Source organism: Alligator mississippiensis, chromosome 3 (genome assembly GCF_030867095.1).
Source record: "Alligator mississippiensis isolate rAllMis1 chromosome 3, rAllMis1, whole genome shotgun sequence".
Classification (NCBI taxonomy): domain Eukaryota; kingdom Metazoa; phylum Chordata; order Crocodylia; family Alligatoridae; genus Alligator; species Alligator mississippiensis.
Genome location: NC_081826.1, coordinates 208,450,672 through 208,472,154, shown reverse-complemented (window position 1 = coordinate 208,472,154; position 21,483 = coordinate 208,450,672). Strand labels below are relative to the sequence as shown.

At 39.5% G+C, this 21,483-nt stretch overlaps 1 protein-coding gene across 3 annotated transcripts in view; it reads left to right on the top strand.

Annotated features, from left to right (window-relative positions):
* The window catches only part of CNTNAP4 (contactin associated protein family member 4), a 462,372-nt gene that overhangs the window by 425,222 nt on the left and 15,667 nt on the right, over positions 1-21,483 (top strand). For all 3 annotated transcript variants that reach the window (XM_019478107.2, XM_059724866.1, XM_059724865.1), the window contains 4 exons: positions 3,401-3,640; positions 5,701-5,925; positions 9,485-9,618; positions 10,743-10,830. In XM_019478107.2, the coding sequence (XP_019333652.1) occupies positions 3,401-3,640; positions 5,701-5,925; positions 9,485-9,618; positions 10,743-10,830 (687 nt within the window). The remainder of the gene's footprint in view (positions 1-3,400; positions 3,641-5,700; positions 5,926-9,484; positions 9,619-10,742; positions 10,831-21,483) is intronic.

Genomic DNA, 21,483 nt, shown 5'->3' with positions numbered 1-21,483 from the left:
AGAGATATGGGCCATCATCTTTTAAAACATACGGCAATCAGAAGAGGTGCCGGATGATTGGAAAAGGGCAAACGTAGTGCCTATATTTAAGGAAGGGAAGAAGGAGGATTCAGGGAGCTACAAACCAGTCAGCCTCACCTCAGTCCCTGGAAAAATCATGGAGTAGATCCTCAAGGAATTCATTTTTAAGCACTTGGAGGAGAAAAAGGTGATTTGAACAGTCAGTATGGATTCACGAGGGGCAAGTCATGCCTGACCAGCCTGATTGCCTTCTATGATGAAGTGACTGGCTCTGTGGCTGCAAGGAGACTGGTGGATGTGGTGTACCTTGATTTTAGCCAGGAGCTTGATAAGATCCCCCACAGCATTCTCACAGGCAAGCTAAGGAATAATGGGCTGGATGAACAGATTGTAAGGTGGATAGAAAACTGGCTGGAGCATCAGGCTCAGAGACTAGTAATCAGTGGCTTGATGTCTGCTTGGCAGCCAGTATCAAGTGGAGTGCCCCAGGGGTTGCTCCTGGGGCAGTTTTGGTCAATGTCTTCATCAACAACCTGGAAGATGGCATAGAGTGCATCCTCAGCAAGTCTGCAGAGGACACCAGTCTGGGGCGAGTAGTAGATATGCTGGAGGGTCAGGCTAGGATTCAGAGCGAATTAGATGAATTGAAGGATTGGGCCAAAAGAAATCTCATGAGAGTCAAGAAGGACAAGTGAAAAATCCTGCACTTAGGAGAGAACAATCCCATGCAACAGGCTGGTGGCTGCAACCCATCCTAGAAAGAGACCCTATTCTTAAAAACATCTTCCCAGGGACACCCATCCTAGCCTTCAAACAAGCACCGAACCTCGCTAACCTCATCACCAGAAGTAAACTTCCTCAGACCCAGAACACACCAAAAGGATCCAGACTGCACCATGACAAGAAGTGCAAAACCTGCCAACACATTTCCACCACCCCCACTTTTACTACACACCACAACAGAGCCATCAGCATTCCTGGATCTTACAGCTGCACCTCCAGAAATGTAATATACCTCAACCAATGCACCAAATGCCCTGATGGTAAATACGTAGGAGAGACCAAACAACTGCGCACCAGAATGAACGCACAGCGGAAATCTATCAAAGACAGAAACACCCAATTACCAGTGGGGGCACATTTCTCACAAGAAAACCACTCTCTCTCCAATCTCTCAGTCCTGATCCTCAAAGGAAACTTACACAGTGCTTCCCAGAGACGAGCCTATGAACTCCACTTCATCAACCTCCTGGATACTAAAAATCATGGACTAAATATAGACATTGTATTTATGACACATTGTAACCTGCCTGACATCTGACTCCCCAGGTATCTGTCTACTTTCATCCCCCTTCTCTCTCTCTCTCTCTCTCTCTCTCTCTCCCCACCCTGCAGCCTGTCTCTCACCCATTAACTCCTCAATCTACATTTTCACTGACTACCTGTCTTGTATGCATACCAGCCCAGCCTCTGGCTTCTTTACTTTTCATTCCATCCAGGAAGAGCACACACCAACTGGGGAAACTTCCTTAGCCTGACACAGGGTTTTTGAACCCAAAAGCTTGCTTAATAATTGTTTTCCAACTATTTGGGTTGGTCTAATAAAAGATATCAGATTCACCCAAGGAACCTTGTCTGCCTGTGAATAGTTACACATTAAGAGTTAATACCATTTCTTGCCTGTGATTTGCCACTAGAGGGCTGCGGGCAGGGAGGTGGTTAGGAGCTATGTCACCTGGGCTCAATGATTTGGGGCTGGAAGCAGTGACTCCTGGGATGCTGAAGGACTGTAGATTGCTTGTTTTATCTCTGTGGAAGACTGAAGTTACCTTAACACAAACTAGGTAGCACAGCCCAAAGTTTATCTTCTTTTGAAGTGGTGTAACTTTGAGACAGAGGGCTGAGTATGAATTAACAAACTCTAATGTGTGGACATTGGTGTTTTAAGTGCCTTTAGTATGGTCTAAGTGCAACATATAACTTCCCTCTTGGTATAAGCATAAAGATAGTCTCTGCTCTAATGAAGTTTTATGTCTTAAGGAAGTTAAGATGTACAGAGAAATCCAGAGGAAGGAAGAATTATTTCTTTATAGTACTTGCGTGGCTTCCATTACCATGGTATCTGAGCCTCTCCCAATAGGTAACATCTGCTTACCTGTAACTCATTTTGCAATGAGGTGGCAAAAAATACTACTATCCCCATTTTATAAATGGGGAATCAATACAAAGAATGATTGAGCCATATTTTGGAAAAAAAGACATTGGTGCCTAAAGTAAGGCAGAATTTAGGTGCCCAACTCCAAGTAAAGGTTCTTCATAAAGCCTTTGTAACTGTTTAGGTACTTGGGAGGATGTAGACCTCTAAGATTATACTTGTGCCCAAAGTTCTGCTGCCATCTTGGCTGAACTGAGTATCTTACACTGGCCTCCTACATAAGACTGTTTGGGCTTTCCTATGTGTAAGTTCCTTGTGATGGCCATGGTCAAATCTGTACTCCTGGGATATGGGCTATGTGGGTCTAAACTTCAGTCTGTGGTGGGCATGAATGCCCACTTCCTAAGAGAGTGTTCTTATATGAAAGGTAGGTGGTAGTAGCACAATCTGCCCACCTCTCTGATGTTTATGAATGTTGTGTTTTGTGCTGTACTCAGTTTGAGCATGCCTAACAAACCAGGCCCTTAACTGGGATGCCAGTTTCTAACCCCAAATAGTTTTAAATGAGTGAAAAGTCCCAAGATGCTCACTTCAGACAAGTTGACAGCTGTGCTGGGCAGGTATACTAACCATAACGTAGGAACTTAGATAAGTTTTCTTGTGAAAACTTCAGCGCATTTAGGCTTTCAGAAATCTAAGCAAGGTCTCTGTGGTTTATTAACTTAAAACTTAGGTGCCTAAATTGTGGCTAAATTGTATTTTAGGCACCTTTTTTGGATCTGGTCCTAAGTGACTGCCCAAGGTCACATGGGAGATTTGTAGCAGTGTTTGGGTGTGCCCCAGGCCAATGAGCTAAACTCTGGATTACCCTTCCTCTTCTCAATTAGAAGGTTTGTTTGTTTTTTATCTGATGCGCACTAATTATTTTGCTGTGAATTAATAGAAATATGCTTGGAAAGATACCATTGCTTGGTGGCTTTACTGTACAAAACCCTTCATCTGGATTGGAAGCTTCAAGCATTTCCTGTAATTATTTGATAAAAGCAAACAAGGAAAAACAAAAACAAAACAGATGTGCCTTTACGGGGATTTATAAATATTTTCACCTGCATAGATTTACATATTTAGAAACCCATAATGGATGGTTATGGACTGCTAAAATAAATAGATTTCTATGCAATCGTATCTTTTCAGTTTCTAAAAGTTCATGTGAATTTATTTCAGGTGGGACTGCATCGAGGCAGAAAGGATTCCTAGGATGTATTCGTTCCTTGCAGTTAAATGGAGTAGCCCTTGACATGGAAGAAAGAGCAAAGATAACTCCAGGAGTTGAACCAGGTTGTCCTGGACATTGTAGCAGCTATGGTAACCTATGTCACAATGGAGGAAAGTGTAGAGAGAAATACAGTGGATTTTCATGTGACTGCACATTCTCTGCTTATACGGGGCCATTCTGTAAGAAAGGCAAGCATGAATAGTAAATCTATTATAATTATGTCTCATTAATATGAATTATTAAAATGAAAATTCTTTGCAGTTATTCAAAATAATCTAATTTGGAACATGATCTAGTTGAAAAATTTGCCTGTGGATTCCAAACTGCTGTTTGTAAAATTTGCATTGGGGGTAGAAAAATAACTTCTGTTTCTCCCAGGCTGCATCTACATGAGATGCTGACTATGCAGTATCTCATTACTACTGCGCAGTAGCATTGTGTGGCATGAAGCGTGATGAGACGTTACTGCACAATAATAACAAGCTACTGCACAGTCAGCGTCATCTAAAAGCCATTTGGTTACTAAAGCCATACAACTACTACTAACTAAAAGTTATTTAGTACTTATATGTAGAAGTATACACAAGTACTAAATGACTTGCCCAGTAACGACTGCTCCGTCAGCATCCCACATAGACACAACTCCAGGCAATAAAACAGAGACTTTCAACACTAAATTTAAACAATGTAGCCATTTAATTTTGGCAAATGATAGACCCAAGGGTGCTAGGTTTTGTGGGAACAATTTGTGGATGAAAGATGCTGTCACATTCTTCATTGTTTCTGGTTTCCTTGTATTAGATTGTATCTGTGTAAGGTTAACCAACAAACAACTTGATTTCTGTCCTCCCAATGCATATTTCAAAAGGTGGTTTAAATCTGAGGGGGAAAAATACCATTCAACCATGTATTCCATTGCTGTCACAACAATACTAAAGAAACTGCATGAGCCTCTATCATTGTTATCATTATGCAGCTAATGAATTTCCAGAGATATACTTAAGAGCCAAATGAATTCAGACACTGCTGTAGGTAGGGGTCATCTTGGGGAAACTACCAGTAATCAGCTTTTGAAGAAAATCTGCAATCTGGTAGAATAAATATTTTTTTTTCTTTAAAAAAATATTTTTTTTTAACTTGAACGACCTCGAAATTCATATTGCATCATTTCAACTGATATCCAGATGTAACCTTCATTGCACTATGGAAAGAAATATACCACCGTAGCAAAATTGCATTTCAAATACCTCATAGCAAAGAAAGACAATTTTGATCTATTTCCCTGAAATCTTGAAAATATATGCTGCAGTAAATGTATTTGTAGGATAAGATTGCATTTAGGGCTGGAGTCAATGTTTGAAAAGTTTTAAACTGGGCTAGATAGAATTAACATAAATGCTGTTGGGACCTGGGACTAATTATATGCTGCAGCTGAAAGCATGGCATTGCCTACAGTAATAGGATTTGTTCATCTCCAGTCTGTATAGAATAGAATACTATCGGTGTAGTACTTGTGTATAGAAGTACAATGGATCAGGTCATGACAGTTTTTCAAAAATGTCCCTGGAGTGTGGGAGCTATGTGGGAAAGATAATGTAGTACCACGCTGTATTATAGTTCAGGCACTGAGCAAAAAAGGGAATATTCTCTCCCCTTGGATTCAGCCTGTTTACTCTAGCCCTTTCCGCCCCCTCTTGGTTTCTTCCCCCTATTACAATGTTGAATTCAGAGCCATAGAGCTTCCACCTTGTACCAAGGAGGGTGCAACAGAAATGTTTGAATCCACTTCCATTCAATAAGGGGAGATCCCCTCCTTGGCCAGGTACAGACATTACACTTTTAAATGATTAGAAACCAGTTTATACCTGTAACAGAACATAAGTTCAGCTCACATAGATTGGTTTAAAAATAGTGGAAGATTTGCTTCCCCCACCAAAAGTCAAATGCATGTTCTGTTTACTGAAATTGTCTGATCTAAAGTATGCCACTTACAGAAAACCATGCAACTTGGGTCAATTTTGCTTTTGGCTTTTTGAATTCCTGTACCTAGCCCAGGTGTGGATTTGGGTGGGGACAATCCAGGCTCATATTTTTATCTATGATATTAAGTAATGTGCTACTGATATTTCTTTGCTAATGTATTCACAGTAACTGTGCATATGTTTAATCCCTTCTGTGAAGAAGAAAACCCTGATATTTGGTTACTGGTTACTTGATGTTGACAAAATTAAATTCTGTGTTGTTTCAGAGATGTCTGCCTATTTTGGAGCTGGTACCTCAGTGACGTATAATTTTCAAGAATATTACACCTTAACTAAAAATTCTAGTTCGCATGCTTCTTCTTTTTATGCTGACATGACCTTGATCAGGGAAGCAATCGCATTTACCTTTCGGACAACAAGGACTCCAAGCTTACTGCTGTATGTGAGCTCTTTCTACAAAGAGTATCTCTCAGTTATTCTTACCAAAAACGGTGAGTGTTTAAAAGGAAAAAAAAATGGAATGTTAGAGCTGTTGAAGCAAACCACATTTTTTTCTGATTCTCAGACCTGAATCACAAGCAAATTATGTTCTCCAGTTGTCACTTTCTTTAAGTGATAGATTTATTTTTCAGCAGAGCCAAAATGGTTTCTACATGAAAAATTACTGCAGTAATACCTGATTAAAATACTTTCCTTCTGCCACATATTTGTATCTTTTTCTCTGTCATACATACCTACAAACTGACAACCACACCCACACAAAGAGGTAGGATAAAAGTATTAATTTTATAATAGCTAGCAACTTTGGTAATGTAACCAAATATTCCAAATTAAGTTTTTTCTTTGCTTATTTTCAACTAAGTTGTCTTTGTTGAGCCTGACAGATGGTTACTATTGCACACATGCAAAGTATAAAATGTCATGCACATGTAAGCTTGTGATAAACAATATTACAATATGTTTATCTAAATTTCAGACCAAATTATTCCATACTAAACTCCAAAGCATTTTGGGAGATGAATAAAGTCGGTGAAGTACACTCTTTGCAAAAAAAAATGATATCAGTGGACCTCTGCCAACTTAGGCGAGCAGTCAGTTTTGTCTAATAACTTTGTTCTCAAATCTTTGCTATTTTTGATGACTGTGTGTGTCTTATAGTTTGGGCAATATTTATGAGCTGTGACCAAGAAATGCTTTAGGTGCCTAAAGTATGCCTAAGTCAAACAATGCAACCTCAAAACCTCTGAATAGTGGCTTTCTGAACTTATTTGGTGTTTCTCTGTTTTACCTGAAAGCTCTCCAGATGCCTGGAGTTTTGCTTTTGGGTATGCCTAGATCTGCCCTGATCTGCACATCTCTGCACCTGTCTACTACCTAAACCCAGAGTCCTCTAAAGAGCCCCCAGAGAGAATGTAGGTCATATCTAACACACTAACAAAATCAAGCCACTCCCAAAACACACATTTTTAAATGTGATGCCACCACCCATGTAATGTACAATAACTTGGGCATTGAGCCTTTGTCTAAGAAGTGGGAGACCAGAGTTCAGTCATCTCCTCTGACTAAGGAGAGTGCCTTATCCACCAGCTACTCTCCACATTATCTGCTTGAAAGAAGAGAAGGTGCAAGATGGAGTGCATCTATGCAGCCCAGTATTTAGAGCATGCAGCTGGGACTTGCAGAGTCCTGGATTACATCTCTGCTCCCAGGGCAGTTTATATTAACCATGAGTGGATAAAATACAGAAATAAACCTAGGAGCAGAGATCTGTTTTTATCTTCCTGTGAGCTGAGTGCCTTCATCATTAATCTATAGAGTCTGGACCCTCTTTGTAGCCCCATGAACTACCCTGTTGCCAAATAAAACAACAAGCCCTATTCAGTTCTATCTAATAATAGAAGTAGACACCTACATCCTTGGGAGATTATTTCAGGCTCGATCTCTCTGGTGAATAGCAGCATTTATGCTTTATGGGGGAATGATGAGAGTGCAGATATATCCGTGTGTTTTTGTTTTCTGTTAGTTGCTGCATTTCACAAGCCTAAGGGGGTGAACAAGCATTCTGTGGACCCAGTTAAGATTTAGGTGACTTAGTTTAAGCCATTTAGACCTGAGTCAGGATCCTTGCATGTAAGTATTTGCCACTTGCTTGGAGGAGGTGTGGGCAGCCAGTAGCAAGTTGCAGAGGGGAAGGGGTCAGTGGAGGGCCAGTGGGTCCAGGAGGCTTGGCAGACCCATGACAGGGCTAATCAAATGGGTAAAAGTATAACTCAGTCAAGGTGAGGGGGTAAAAAGACCACAGCCCTGAGGCTGTGGAGAGTGGCTGGACTTTCTGAGCCCTGGGGCTGTGCTGTGCCATGCAAGCATGTGAGAGCCGTGGGGCTGAAGGTGTGCAAGCATTTCCTAGATCAAGGCAGTCATTTTGTTAGGTTGTGTTAACCCCAGGCTGATCTAAACTTAGTTCACATCTGAAGAAAACTAATTTTTGATTGGGCACAACATTTTTAGGGTGACCTAAGCCCTGTCAGTGCTTGCACACCCAGGCATTTATATCACCCAAATTTTGGTTAGGATAATCAACGTGTAAAGCTTGTCCATACCTTAGGTTGTAAACTCTCAGATCTAGATACACAGCTTTGGGGATCAGGAGCCTAAATGCAAGTCATTCAGATATCTAGCTTGTAGGTACGCAAATCCTTTAGTGGATCTAGCCCTACTACCACTGAATAGAAAAATTAGACATGTCCGATTTGTCTTCTAAAAGATAAAAAGTTCTAATACTTCTACAACAAATAAAGAGTCTCTGGTAACTCATATGATGTAGTTCTGTGTCATGGCATATAAAGTCTTCTCATACAGTCATTTCTTATTTGGCTTTGTACAGACATTCAGTTTCTTTTGGGATAGTCACTGCTTTTCTAGGAGAAACCATGGTACAGGGATTTTCTCCCAGAATAAAAATGGCCACTTTGGGAGAAAAATAACCTGGGAACAACCAGAGTTAAATCACTCCAGGAGAGTTTCTCCTGGGAGATTGAATGTCTGTACATACCATGGCTTCTCTCAGAAAAGAACATAGTCCTCCACCCCAGAAGGTACAGTGTTGGACTCTGCTGCTTTAGGAAGGAGCAGAACATACCCTTTTCACAATCCCCACATTGTGTTGCAGAGAGAGACAGCCTGCAAGGCAGGTTGACTCAGGGCTCCCTTATGAATTGCTGACATCTGTTGTCAGGCAGACTGAGAGAGCCTTCAGATCACACTGAGATGTGTGCGCAGCCCCGACCCCTTTCTCTCTCCCTGCAGCTGCACACTGTCATTACTGCAAGCTCTGCACTCTTCAGGGCCCAGGAATAAACCTGGAAGAATTCTCCCAGTTAATCTGAATGTGTGTACACAGCCATAAAATAACAATGAACTCTGTGGGTTGTAATGTTCAGAATTCTTGACAAACAGGCACAGATTTATTGTAAGTATCAGAGAATGGGGAGATATATTATATAAAACTTCACTTCCCACCAAAGTTCAATTGTTAGATTGTTTGTGAACCTTTAAAACATTTTGACTGTTGAACAGTACCAGCTCTTGTGGTAGTACAATTGAAATTTGTTGTAACATTCTTGATATGAAATACCATAATAATTATCTCTTCAGACTAAATTGTAAAAATTCACCACTCATAAGGCACGTCTACATGTGCATCAATGCACCTTTTCTAATTCACATTAAATTTAGTACCTCCAATGTGAGGTACTAAATTAAGACACATTTAGACTGCACTAATAGTCTGCTGACCATTAAAGTACATGTGTAGATGTGCCCGTGGAATAGTTTAACTCCATAATCCAAGCCAATCATGGTTTTCTGTTACTTTTTTTTGTTTCATGTTTGTGTTTTTCTTGTGTCTGTTACTTACATAAATCAAACTTTGTACAACTTTATAAATGCATACCTGAAAAGCAGAATTATTGTATATGATATGATCTACACTAGCTATTTTGTACATACTGTAATCCTGAAACTAAAATATCATTTACTCAATCCCTTCAGGAAGTTTACAGATCAGGTACAAGCTAGATAGCCATCAAGATCCTGATGTCTTTAGCATCAATTTCAAAAGCATGGCCGACGGGCAGCTTCACCACGTGAAGATTAACAGGGAGGAAGAAATGCTCTTTGTAGAGGTAATTCAGTTAAGCAAAAAAAGTGGATTGTCATTGAAGAGTACAAGACCTAAAGCAAAATGAAATAAATAAATACAATAAAAGTAGTATCCCAACATAAATTGTTTTTTAATAGCTTAAGGAAATAAAGCAAAGTGTAGCAGACTTGCTGAACAGTGAAAGTCTGGGCTAAAAGATGTCTTTGATGCTCACCTTGCCTATTTTAAAAGGTCAGATACTCCTTCTCCTTTAATTTCAATAGGCAATAAATGGTTTTCTAGTTCAGCTTAAACTATATGAATGTGGGTCCCGAAAATTGTTTTCAGTTTTCTCTTCTATTTAAATTTTAGGAGAACAGGACTAATACTATTGCCTTTAAATGATAACCTATAATAATATATTGGTCCTAGTTTGTAAAGGTATTGTATTTGGGATGTTAAGGTGCATAGCATTTCTTTTTTTAGGAGTAAGAGAAAATGCTAGGAAGCTATGTTTCTTGTCTACTGTGTTTCATGATTTCTAAGAAAACTGGAAGGTTAGCTAACATAATTCATATTTCTTGACTCTGGTATTGGAAGAAAGCCCAATTGTATAATAAATGCTGATGATTTGAATGTTACAAATCAAGCAATACTTTAAGGGAAGTGTTGCATGGGTACAATTATGTACTGTCATCAGCTTTTGAAAGCAGACAGTTTATCCAAGAGCTTTGAGAGCACAACATTCACAGTGTAATGTTTCATCTTTTAAAGTTGCATTTGGAGCTAAATGCCAATTTTTGTCTTAAAAAAGAAAAGTCTTTGTCATGCTTTCATAGGGCTTACCAATTATATTCAGATTATATGTGAAAAAAAATAATCTAAATTGGTAAGAAAAATAAAACTAAGGTGGGGATGCTCAGATACTTAAAAGAGTATCTCAGCCACATTTATAGTGTTCTGAGGGACTTAGGCCAAGTTGTCTGTAAAACTGAACTTCCTTTAACTGATTGATTTGCTCTTTGAGAATTGTTTTTCTAACATTTATGGGAAAATTAACTAGACTATCTTTTCTTTTTTGCCTCTTTCTCTCCCCTTCCTACACATCCCAAATGAATTTTCTTCCATTATTCGACCTTTATTTTTTTTCACGGAACAATATTGCAGATTAACCAGAATGAAAGGATGAAATTTATTCTGTCTTCAGGTACAGAATTCAATGCAATCAAATCTCTCATACTTGGCAAGATTTTAGGTAAGTAGAACACCATACAATTTTCCAAAACATCTATAAAAAATGTCATCATGCCACAAAAAATAATAACCCCAATCTTATTGAGAGACATTCCTTGTCTTGAATTTAATTAGACAGTGAGTGACAATCAAGGTAAAAACTCCACTCTTGTCAAAGTGCACATATAATCATGGGTAAGTGCTTCCTGCAAGATGAGCAAGTGGATTCCATTAAAAATAATTTCACACTTATCTCTCTCATTTTGCAATCAAGCATAATGAAAGATGGCATTTTTCTTACACTCCAGGAAAAAAAAACCCTAAAGTATGAGTAAATCACATGTTAAGGCCACAGATAAGTAATTAGTTGCCATATCTGAAAAAACTTCCTATAACTGGACTTTGAACTGTACAGTTAGGGTTAAGGTGTGGTAAGAAAATATGTGCAGGGTTTTTTGGCTTTGTTTTTTTTCTCTTCTTTTTAAAGTTCTGCATAGTAAGCAAGTCAGGGATTTGGCAATAACTGTCTGTTATTTTTCCCTGGGTGGAATTTACCTAACCCCAGTTATCACTTTTATTGTTCATGTGAGTTAAGTTAAAGTATCTGGGGGGGTGGGGAGGAGAGGGGGAGAGATAATCATTCTGAAAAACAATAGTAGTAGCATTTCCCCTCATATTTTACTATCAGAGAACATAAAGGCATAGCAAGGGACAAACCTGGAGAGAATTTGCAGTGAAATATGCTACCCTTGCTAGTAAAGTATTTGGAATTCTGAATGTTGGTGCATCTCATTATCAGGGACCACTGTGTCCCATTTGAATCATGGAAAAATATGGATTTTGAGTTACTTTTTTAAATATGAAAATTAGGGATTTTTTTTTTATCAGCAAAAACCAGGATTCCTGCTCATTACCATGAGAGGTTTTACAGGATTTATTCAAATGCAGGATGAGGTTTTTCTTTCCAGTCAGCACAGGGAAAAAAGCCCCTCCTCTTCCATTCACATACAAGCAAACCTCATTAAATATATTGTCTATCATTAAACTGCTTCCAGAAGTATCATGTGCTGAGTAATGGAAACCAACTATGAAGCTGGTTAAATAAAGCCAACATTGGATATAACTATAAAACACTCGGCCTATATTAGTCAAACAAACTGATGGAAACTGATCACAAAATAAGTGAGTGCAGTCCATTTGAATAAGGTATACACTCCTCTCAGTATCAACTCTTTTCAAGTCAGGGTGAACCACTACACTGAATACATTTTGACTTTTTCTTTACTTCCACAACTGAGTTGTGCCTTAATTTCCCATTTCCAATCATTCCTATTTGTTCACCAGCCTTAAATATCTGGTAAACATAACCAAACAGGGCCCCAAACAGTTCACCCAAAATTTCTCTGTTGCCCCCTCTCTCAGCCTGTTGCATATGATTAGTGTGGTCCTGCCCTCCATGAGGTGGAGCCAGACCAGGTTGTCCTGTGCCTCATCTGCATATCAATTTTCAGAGGATCTTAGGACTTGTGATAAAAACACCCAGTCATTCGCTCCCTACTCATGACTTCCAGTCATGAGTAGGGAGCGAATTAGCACATGGATCCTTTTTGGTGAGTATTTGGAGTACACACACATACTTAGCAGTGCTGAGTTATGGGGTCATTATGGCTTGAAACACTGTTGACTCTGTTGGGGCCCAGACCAATTAACTATGTGCTAAACCATGAGCCTTTTGACTTTGGACCAATATGCATCATTTGTACTATATGTAAGTAGGTACAAAAGTACTGCTTAAAAATTATGGAGTATCTGTGCTAAAACTTGCAGCAGTTTCCTAAAAGTAAAATGCATCAATTCTGGATGAACTACGTCTATGGCTAATTTATCTACATGAAAATTACTAGAGGTATATTTATTTCAAGGTCAGTGGACACATCTACATGTGCCATTAATGTGTGCAAATAAACTCCGGAGCTTATTGCTTCAGAATTTTTTGCTCCCAGGCATGCCATTTGAATGTGTGCTCAAGAGTAAAAAATTCTGCAGTTTATTTGTGCACAGCACATTGAGCCCAATAGGAGCAGCCCAAGCTGGCAGCAGCTCAGGCCTGGTCTGGCTGGGTCCAATGTGCTGCAGAGGGGCTGGCTGGGGCACAAGTGCAGAGGGGCTGGCTGGGCCACATTGAAGCACCCTCTGTATACACATGCATTACTGTGCATGAAAAAATCAGGGTAGCACTTATATTTAGTCTGCATCAGGGTAGCACCTGTATTTAGAGTACTAGCCTGCTCTAGAGTTTATTAGTTTTGTATGCCCTAATAGGGGCACATGTGTAGACGTATAGACATTTACTGTGGAGCTAATTAGGCAGCTTCTCAGTAAACATTTTGTGTAGATGCACCCAGTGTTTTCAAATTTGCCCCTCACTTCCATGTACTTAGTGAGAGCAGGATCTGATAGTAATGATGAGGGGAAGACAAGGGGGTTATCTGAAACCCCACATTTATTTTACCTTTTGCAGCAGTAGAAGGGGGACAAATTCAAGGTAAACCTCTGATAATTAGGTTCTGTACCTGGAAAACTGTAACAAATATATAAATTTTCTATATATATAATCTAATTATAAGGGGGTCATCTTATATTCAGGGTTGTCTTGTATTCAAGTCAATACAGTATATTTTGCATCTCTTGCTCTTCCTGCAATGCTTGGCACAAGAATGTGGGAGCAAACTGTAAAAGCTGGTATATTCTGTGATATAATAAATAATGTCACCTTGACCTTTTCAAGGCTTTCTAATTTGAATCATTATTTCCACCCTTCTGTATTTATAGCCTGAGCAACCCAGGGGGGAAATGTGGAGTGGACACGGATAATCAAAATTTTGGTTACTGAAAGAGATAATAACCAGGTTTATAAATCTTTATAATGTACACTGTTTACACTGCATGCTGGCCATTGCTTTTATCATCAGCAATTGTGTTTATTTAATATTAAAATATGATTATTAACACAAGGCTCCATTTCCAAAACAAAATAGGAAGTAGTATAAACTGAGCTCCTGTGGTCCTTTCAGTGTGCCATAGCTGATAGATCCAGTGACAATTTGTAATAGTTAATGAATGAAACTGCAAAATCATAACTATTTCTTATTCCTTTTAAACCCCCCAAAGCAATATAAAATGTTAATTAAACTGTTCAATATGGATTCCAGGCAAAGCCAAGACATTTTAGGAAATTAATGTTAAAATATTTCTGTTTGGTCTAAAATATCATCACAGTAGTGTGATGGGAGAATGCAGGCTTATCCTAAATCCAGTAATTTCTTATTTTTCTAACATATCAGAAATTGAGTTTTTACCTTAAATTGGTATGGAGGATATATTTACCGTATATACTTTTCTTGGGCTTATAGGAATGGTTTCTGTGTTTTATACAATACTACTGTAAAACAAAAGTTCTGAAAAAATGCTTAACACTTGGTTTAGTTTAGAGGTATTTTACTACTTGGTACCTAGGATGCCCCAGTAGGATCTATATATCTGTTACATGTGCAGATAATATAAAAGCTTTGGTAAATCTGTGCTTCTGGTATTGAAACAGATCTGGGAATACTTTTCAGACTGAAGGTAGTAAGCATGCTTCTAGTCCCAGTGCAGGCTTCTACACATGCATTTTACTGTGGAGTTGACTAATTAACTCAACCATCTATACGTATGGCACTATTAGGCTGAAGTAAAATAATTAACTCCACTGTAGGATAGCACTGCCTGACACAAGTATTATCCTATGATGGAGTTATTTAGCAGGTTTCAATGCACATGTAGACAGTGACCAGGTCTGACTTGGGCATGAGGATGCTACAGTGTAGGTGAGCCAGAGAAGATGAGCTCTAGACTGACAGGCCAACCTCCTAGATCCCCTGCCAACTGGGGCTGCACTTCCCTGGCTCAACGTGCTGTGGTCCTGGGTGCATGTGAAAATACTGCAGCTGGTAGCAATAAACTTTGGCACAAATGGTGCTGGAGTTTATTCAGGTATGCTAATTGTATGTGTACATGCATCCACTAAGAAGTGAAATATAGATCTCAAAACATGCACTGTGTTAAGTTTGGAATCTAAATATTGACTTTCAAACATGATATGATACAAAATTGATATATTTATTTAAATCATGCAGAAAGCTCCAAAATAAGTCTTTTCAATTTTTCTCCATCCTACTTCAGATGTAAACAGGGTCCTAATTTGTTCATATTATCAGTCTATTGTGTGCCCTCTTTTAAGTATATTTTTGGATGGTATCTTCTTCTGAATATAATAAACTCTCAAAGTAGCTTCTAGCTGACCCCCCTCCCCCCCCAAAAAAATCTTTATATACTGTTTATTCAGAGAAATTCATTTAAAAGGTTGCTTTTGTTCATTATGTTTAAAGGTGAGCTATTAATGAGGATTCAATGTAATCCTTACATAAAACAAAACAGAATATCAGTAGATGGTTGGTGAGCACTTTGAAGGTTTCATCTATCTAGAAGGCAGCATTAACTGCCATATGTAGTACTTGATAAAATATCAGCAAATTCATAAGGTTTTGTTCTAAAAATAAGAGATACAGCAAATAATTATAGAAACTGAATCAGGACTAATTAAGCTGTTGTAGAGCCCTGACAGACATGGGGGAAATAGTAGCACTTTAGCAGACTCTTCTTGTCTTCATCAGTTTGCCCAGCGTGCCCAGGTTATAGGCATAGGAAAAAAACCAAAACAAAATAGGACTTTACTTACAGCTTGGCATGACCTTGCACTGAGCCCAGAAGAGGAACTGCATCAGTTTGACCTGGTTTGCCCAGCATCTGTATAGTTTGTGCACTTCAGTGGGGCTTTTTGGCACTTTTATATAATAGCTGATTCAATCACCTGTTAGATAAAAGCACCAAAAAGCCTCACTGAAGTGCACAAGCTGTACAGATACTGGGCAAGCCGGGTCAAACTGACATGATTCCTCTTCTAGGGTCAATGCAAGGGTGTGCCGAGCTGAAAGTAAAGCTCTGTTTTGTTTTGTTTTGTATTTTTCCTGTATCTGTAAGCAGCTGTAGTAATTAACCAGTTCCAGACATACACTTCAATTTCATAGTAATCACAGTATCGTAGTAGTACTGTTCAGGTATAGTAGTTAAGCATGTGGAAAACTTTCTGTTATAAGCCAAATATTCAAGTGTTTATAATTTAACTGTAAATGTTTATTTGATGTTAGATCATGATGGACACATTTTTTAGAGAAGTCTAGTCATTTAGGTTGACCAAGTTTCATTTGATGCAGGACTAGAGGAGGTGAAGGCCAGTTTTTGGCTTTGCATCACTAGAGCAACAAAAAGTAATTGGATTATTAGGAATCATCAGGAATTATGAATCCATTTGGCAGTATTTAAAGGGCATGATCTTTAGTTGGCTAATGATATTGATGCCCTTTGTAGTATGCTGAAAAATCGATCAATAAAAAAAGCTAAAAAAACTTGGTGCTATTATTATTGCTCCTGCTGATGCTTCTACAACAACAGCTACTACTAGTACCAGCACTAGGAAGCAGAAATCAACCTGCTTAAATTAACTTTAGTTGACAGGAGATTCCACAGAGTTAACAGAATCAGGCAGATGTGTTTGCTGTGGAGGAAGGACAAAGTGGGTTATCTTTACAGCACTCCTTAACCTGCTGTTTCCTGATACTGCAGAAAGCTCTTAAGGAAGTGGGAAGACACATATCAGAAAGAGAGGTGTATAGTACATACTTTTCTCTTGACAACTAGTAGGGAATCTGGTGATAAACAACACAATCTGAAAATGAGCTAATTTAGAAGCAGAACCCATCTGTATGGTGGAACATTCCAATTAAGAAATGTGCTCCAGAGGCAGTAGCAAATAGCCATGTCCTGGAACTCATCCATTGCAGTAAATGTGGCCAGGAAATTTCCTTGGTTTTAGAACTACTGTGTCTGACTTCCTTGATAATATACATCATGGAATTTGACCTATCATTCTTTCACTTGAGAAAATTTATTCCATGTCCACCATGTGCGTATTGAGTTCAACAACTTCAGATTAAACTGTGGCATATCTTTTTTGAAAGACATCCAATTTCTATTTAAAAAATCCAAGTAAATGATGAATCAGTGACTTCTCTTGGTAAAGTGTGCCAATGATTGATCACCCTCACTCTTAGAAAGCTGCATTCTTTCTGTTTAGAATGCTTACAGTTTAAACTTCTGGCCGTTGGAAAGGCCTTGTTGACATCAGTGGACCAGATTCCTGAACAGTCAGCTTAAATTATATGTCTTCTCCCACTGTAGGTGCTCAGGGCTGTCTGGAAAAGGGTTTGAGCATGGTAGTGCTCAGCATTGCTCAACCTAACTTATAGGTAACTGGGTTTGCGAGGTGATTCACAATCCTGTGTTAGGTACCTAAAATCTCTGTGTGGTAAATTTAGAGAGTCAGATGCCCAAACTAGTACTGTGAGTGGAGGTATATCTAAACTATTATATCTAAGCAGACAGGGGTTTCACAAATCCACAATATTTTGAGGTGTCATTGAATGCTTCCTGTGTATGTGATGTTCACTCAGAGCACACCTTTGGACCCCTTAAAGGATTTAGGTTGTAGGACTCTTAGTCTAAGAAAGCAAATGGACATCAACATGAAAGAGGTTCCTGGATGCTTAGCTCTGAAAATGGTTGGTGTCTGAGCATTTGCACCTGACAGAACTTCAGGCAACCAAATAACTTAGCTGGCAAAACTTAGGTACTTAAAAGTCCTTTCAAATGGTTAGTGTTTTATTTATTTGTTTGTTTGTCCATTTGTTTTTTTTGTGGGCTTCATACTTAGACTTAGGTGCTTTAGTTTTGATGAAAATGGACTTTAGGTACCTTAGTTCCTTTTTGGATCTGGGTATTTGAAACTGTAATAAAGTATCCTTTTGACCTATGTGGGAGAGAGAAAGAGTTGGGCTCCTTGGATGACATTGACCTCTACCAGATCTAAGGGTATACATTTCCTTCCCCTTGCCATACTGTCTTTTACCACTATCAAGCTTTTCCCTGGTTTAAAAAAAAAAGATAAATAACTGGAAAAATAATCTTTTATCTCCTCCCCCAATAAAGATGGCTCTTTGAGCAGGTAATAAATGTGGAAATTCCACAACTTTCATCAAGTCAGGATAATCTTAATTTTTAGCAGGTGATATAAATATGATCAGCAGATTGATTAAATATGACCTGGACTGACATTTCATGAGAGAAGCAGAAACTTTGTGGGGGGAAGAATAATGATTTAAACTTTATTAAAGACTCCATATTAGATTTTATTAAAGATTATATATATTTATTAAATATATAGTTACTGTATCCCAGAAGGAGCATTGGGACGTGACTGAGTCATGTGTCCTACTAGGTTGTTCTTTTGCACTGGGGGTCAACCAAAATTTAGCATCCATGCATATACATTCTAGTTGGCCATTATGCAACCCGTCTTTCCACTTTCACTTCCTCATAGCCTAGGTATACTGGGAACACAACCACTGTTATTTCAGCCACCACCTAAAGCCATGATAAACTTGGCAAACATGGGGTGAGGAGGGCCTTAATGTTTCCTATTGTGCTATAATTAATATGAGAGCACAATTTAACCCTTAATAACTAGTCACTTGGCACATACAGACAAGTGCACATGTGTGCTTTGCAGCACCTCAAAAGCCTTTGAGGTCCACATGAAAAGGTTCTCTGTGCTGCGTATTTGTAGTGAGGAGCCAAAATTAGATACCAGGCATTTAAAAAATACCAAATCCCAGCACATTTAGGACTTGTTGCCTGGATCAGTGGTTTGTTTGCTGAGTTAGTATGGTAAGTGCTGTGAGTTTAAGTCTGGGTGTGGACCCAGAGCCTCAGTGGGGTCTGGCTTCCTGGTGGGCATAAGAAAATTCTGGGGCACACACTAATAGAGAGAAAATTTAGGCTGGACATAAGAAAAAAAAATTTCTGTAAGGGTTACCAGAATCTGGAACACGCTTCTGGCAGAGGTGGTGCCATCACCATCCTTGGAGGTGTTCAAGATGAGGCTGAATAAGCACCTTGTTGAGCTTGTTTGAGCCCAATAATTTCCTGCCCATGGCAGGGGACTGGACTTGATGATCTTGCAGGTCCCTTCTGGTCCTTTGATTCTATGATTCTATGTTCTTAAAAAAGTGGTCTAAAAATAAACATGGTCTAAAATTAATCATGCCACCTGAAACCAGAGCCTGGCCAGCCAGAGTCATGCTCCAGCTACCAAGCGCCTGCATTAAAGCTGCTAGGGCCAGTTCAGGTGCTAGCCCCAGCCTTCCCAATCCCACTCAGGGAAATTTGCCTTACACTAGAGCGTGTGTACAGGGGCATTCCCCAGACACATGTGACAGCAGCATAACTATGTGCCACTGCTGTTTGTCACAGGGAAAATGCATGTGTGCACGTGTCTGGACACACCGTTAAAGTCCAGTCAAAAGAATTAGGGGGGATGGGACTTTGGAGATTTGGTAAAGTTAGTACTCTTTATCCACAAAAACGTTAATATTTTTCCCTGTCAAGCAAGATAAAAACAGATTTTCAACTTGGTCTGTTTTCTTAAAATGCAAAGATCATAGGAACGTAGGGTTGGAAGCAACCTCATGACATCATCTAATCCAACCTGTTTCTCAAGAAGAGATCATCCCTAACTAAACCATCCCAGCCAGTTGTCTGCCCAAGCTGCTCTTGAAAAGGTCCAAGGATAGCAATTCCACAGTTTCTCTAGGTAGTCTGCTTCAGAAGGCCTACCTTCTGCTTGGCCATCATCATAGTCAGAAAGTTCCTTCTCATCTGTAACCTAACTTTCCCCTGCTGCAGCTTGAAGCTGTTGTTTCCAGTCCTATCCCCTACAAAGAAAAGTCCATCTCCAAGTCTATCTCTGTAGTTACCCTTCAGACATTTGATGATTGTTGTCAAATTCCCCTTTAGTCTTCTCTCCTCCAGATTAAATAACCCTAGTTCTTTCATTGTCCCCTAAATCTTGCTTCCCAGGCCCATAATCATTTTTGTTGCTCTTGACTTGACTCTTTTCAATCTGTTCACATCCTTCTTGAAGTGTGTGTGTGTGTGTGTGTGTGTGCACGCTCACATGTGCCAGGGGCTGAGGGGGGCAGCAAAACTGGATACAGTACTCATGATGAGGTAAAACCAGTGCTTAATAGACTGGGAGAATTACTTTCCTCAATTTGCAAGTGACACTCCTGTTATTAGAGCCCAATATGGTGTTGGCTATTTTTGCAGCAAGAGCACAGTGTTACCTCAGATTCAGTTTATTGTCCATTGTAATCCCCAGGTGTTCTTTGCAGCACAGCAGCCTAGCAATTCATTCCCCAGTCTTCATTTATGCATGCAATAGTTCCATCCCAGGTGTAGTTCATTGCACTTGCTCTTGTGGATTCTCATCTGATTGACTGCAGACCATTTTTCCAGGTCATTGTTGACCCTAGCCCTACCATTTAGAGCAGGGATGGGCAAAATAATGGATCACAGCTCTGCTCTGCCTCCAAACCACACTGTCACTGCCACAAGATCCCAGTCCTGGAGAAGCTCCCTGTCCAGCTGTGCACCCTGTCAGTGCTGATCCAACCTGTTATATATCCACCTTACTGTACTTTCATCTAGTCTAGTCTGTATTTACTTAGCTTGTTAATGAGAATGTTGTGGGATAATGGCCTCAAAAGCTGTGACAAAGTCAAGGTATATGACTTCCACTGCTCTCTCCCATCCACAGAGCTCATCACCTTATCAGAGAAGGTCTTGTTCATGGTGAATCAATGCTGACTCTTATTGATCACCTTATTCTTTTCTAGTGTAAGGGATCAGGTTGTAGGAAGTTTCACCTCAATGTTTATACCTCTGAGGGAAGACAGTGGCAGAGGTCAGCATTGAAGACACAAATGACTAAATCCAGAGGGAAATCCAGGGGCAGAATCCACAACACAGGCTAGGGTCAGTGTCCAGGAATCAGATATTGAGTTGTCAAGTCCATGGATCACTAATCCACAGGTTGATTAATACAAAGTTGAGTTGCTAATCCACAGGTTGATATCCCAGAAAAGAGCCCAACTGGGATCAGAAAACCAGAACAATGATCTGTGGGAAAATCCAAAGCCAGAGTCCAGAAACAGCTGAAACCAGGATGAAGAACCAAGAAAGCCAGAGAGCATGGGGACCAGGAGGTTTTCCAAACCAAAAAGGGTCAGAATTGTTGGCTGGCCTGGAGGCTGGTGCCACAGGTGGATCTGCCAGTCAGGAAGCTGCCTGGTTAACTAGCTGGGCCGGAGCTTTTCAGCCAGAAACCCAAGGCAGGGCAATTCTAGGCAATTAGCCCATGACAGGTGCCTTAGCAGGCAGCTCAGCATCTGGGTGCTTCACAACAAAGTCCTTGAGAACCTTCTCCATGGTGTTTCTAGGTATCAAAATCAGACTGAGTTGCACCAGTTCTACTGAACTGTGGCTTTAAGTTAATGTTAATAAACCAGTTTAACTATGAGTGTAAACACTTTTAAATCAATTTAAATTTCTTTGTTATCATTTAAGCTACCACTTGCAAATATAGACTTGGAAATTTAGCCAGACTAATGTAATTTGA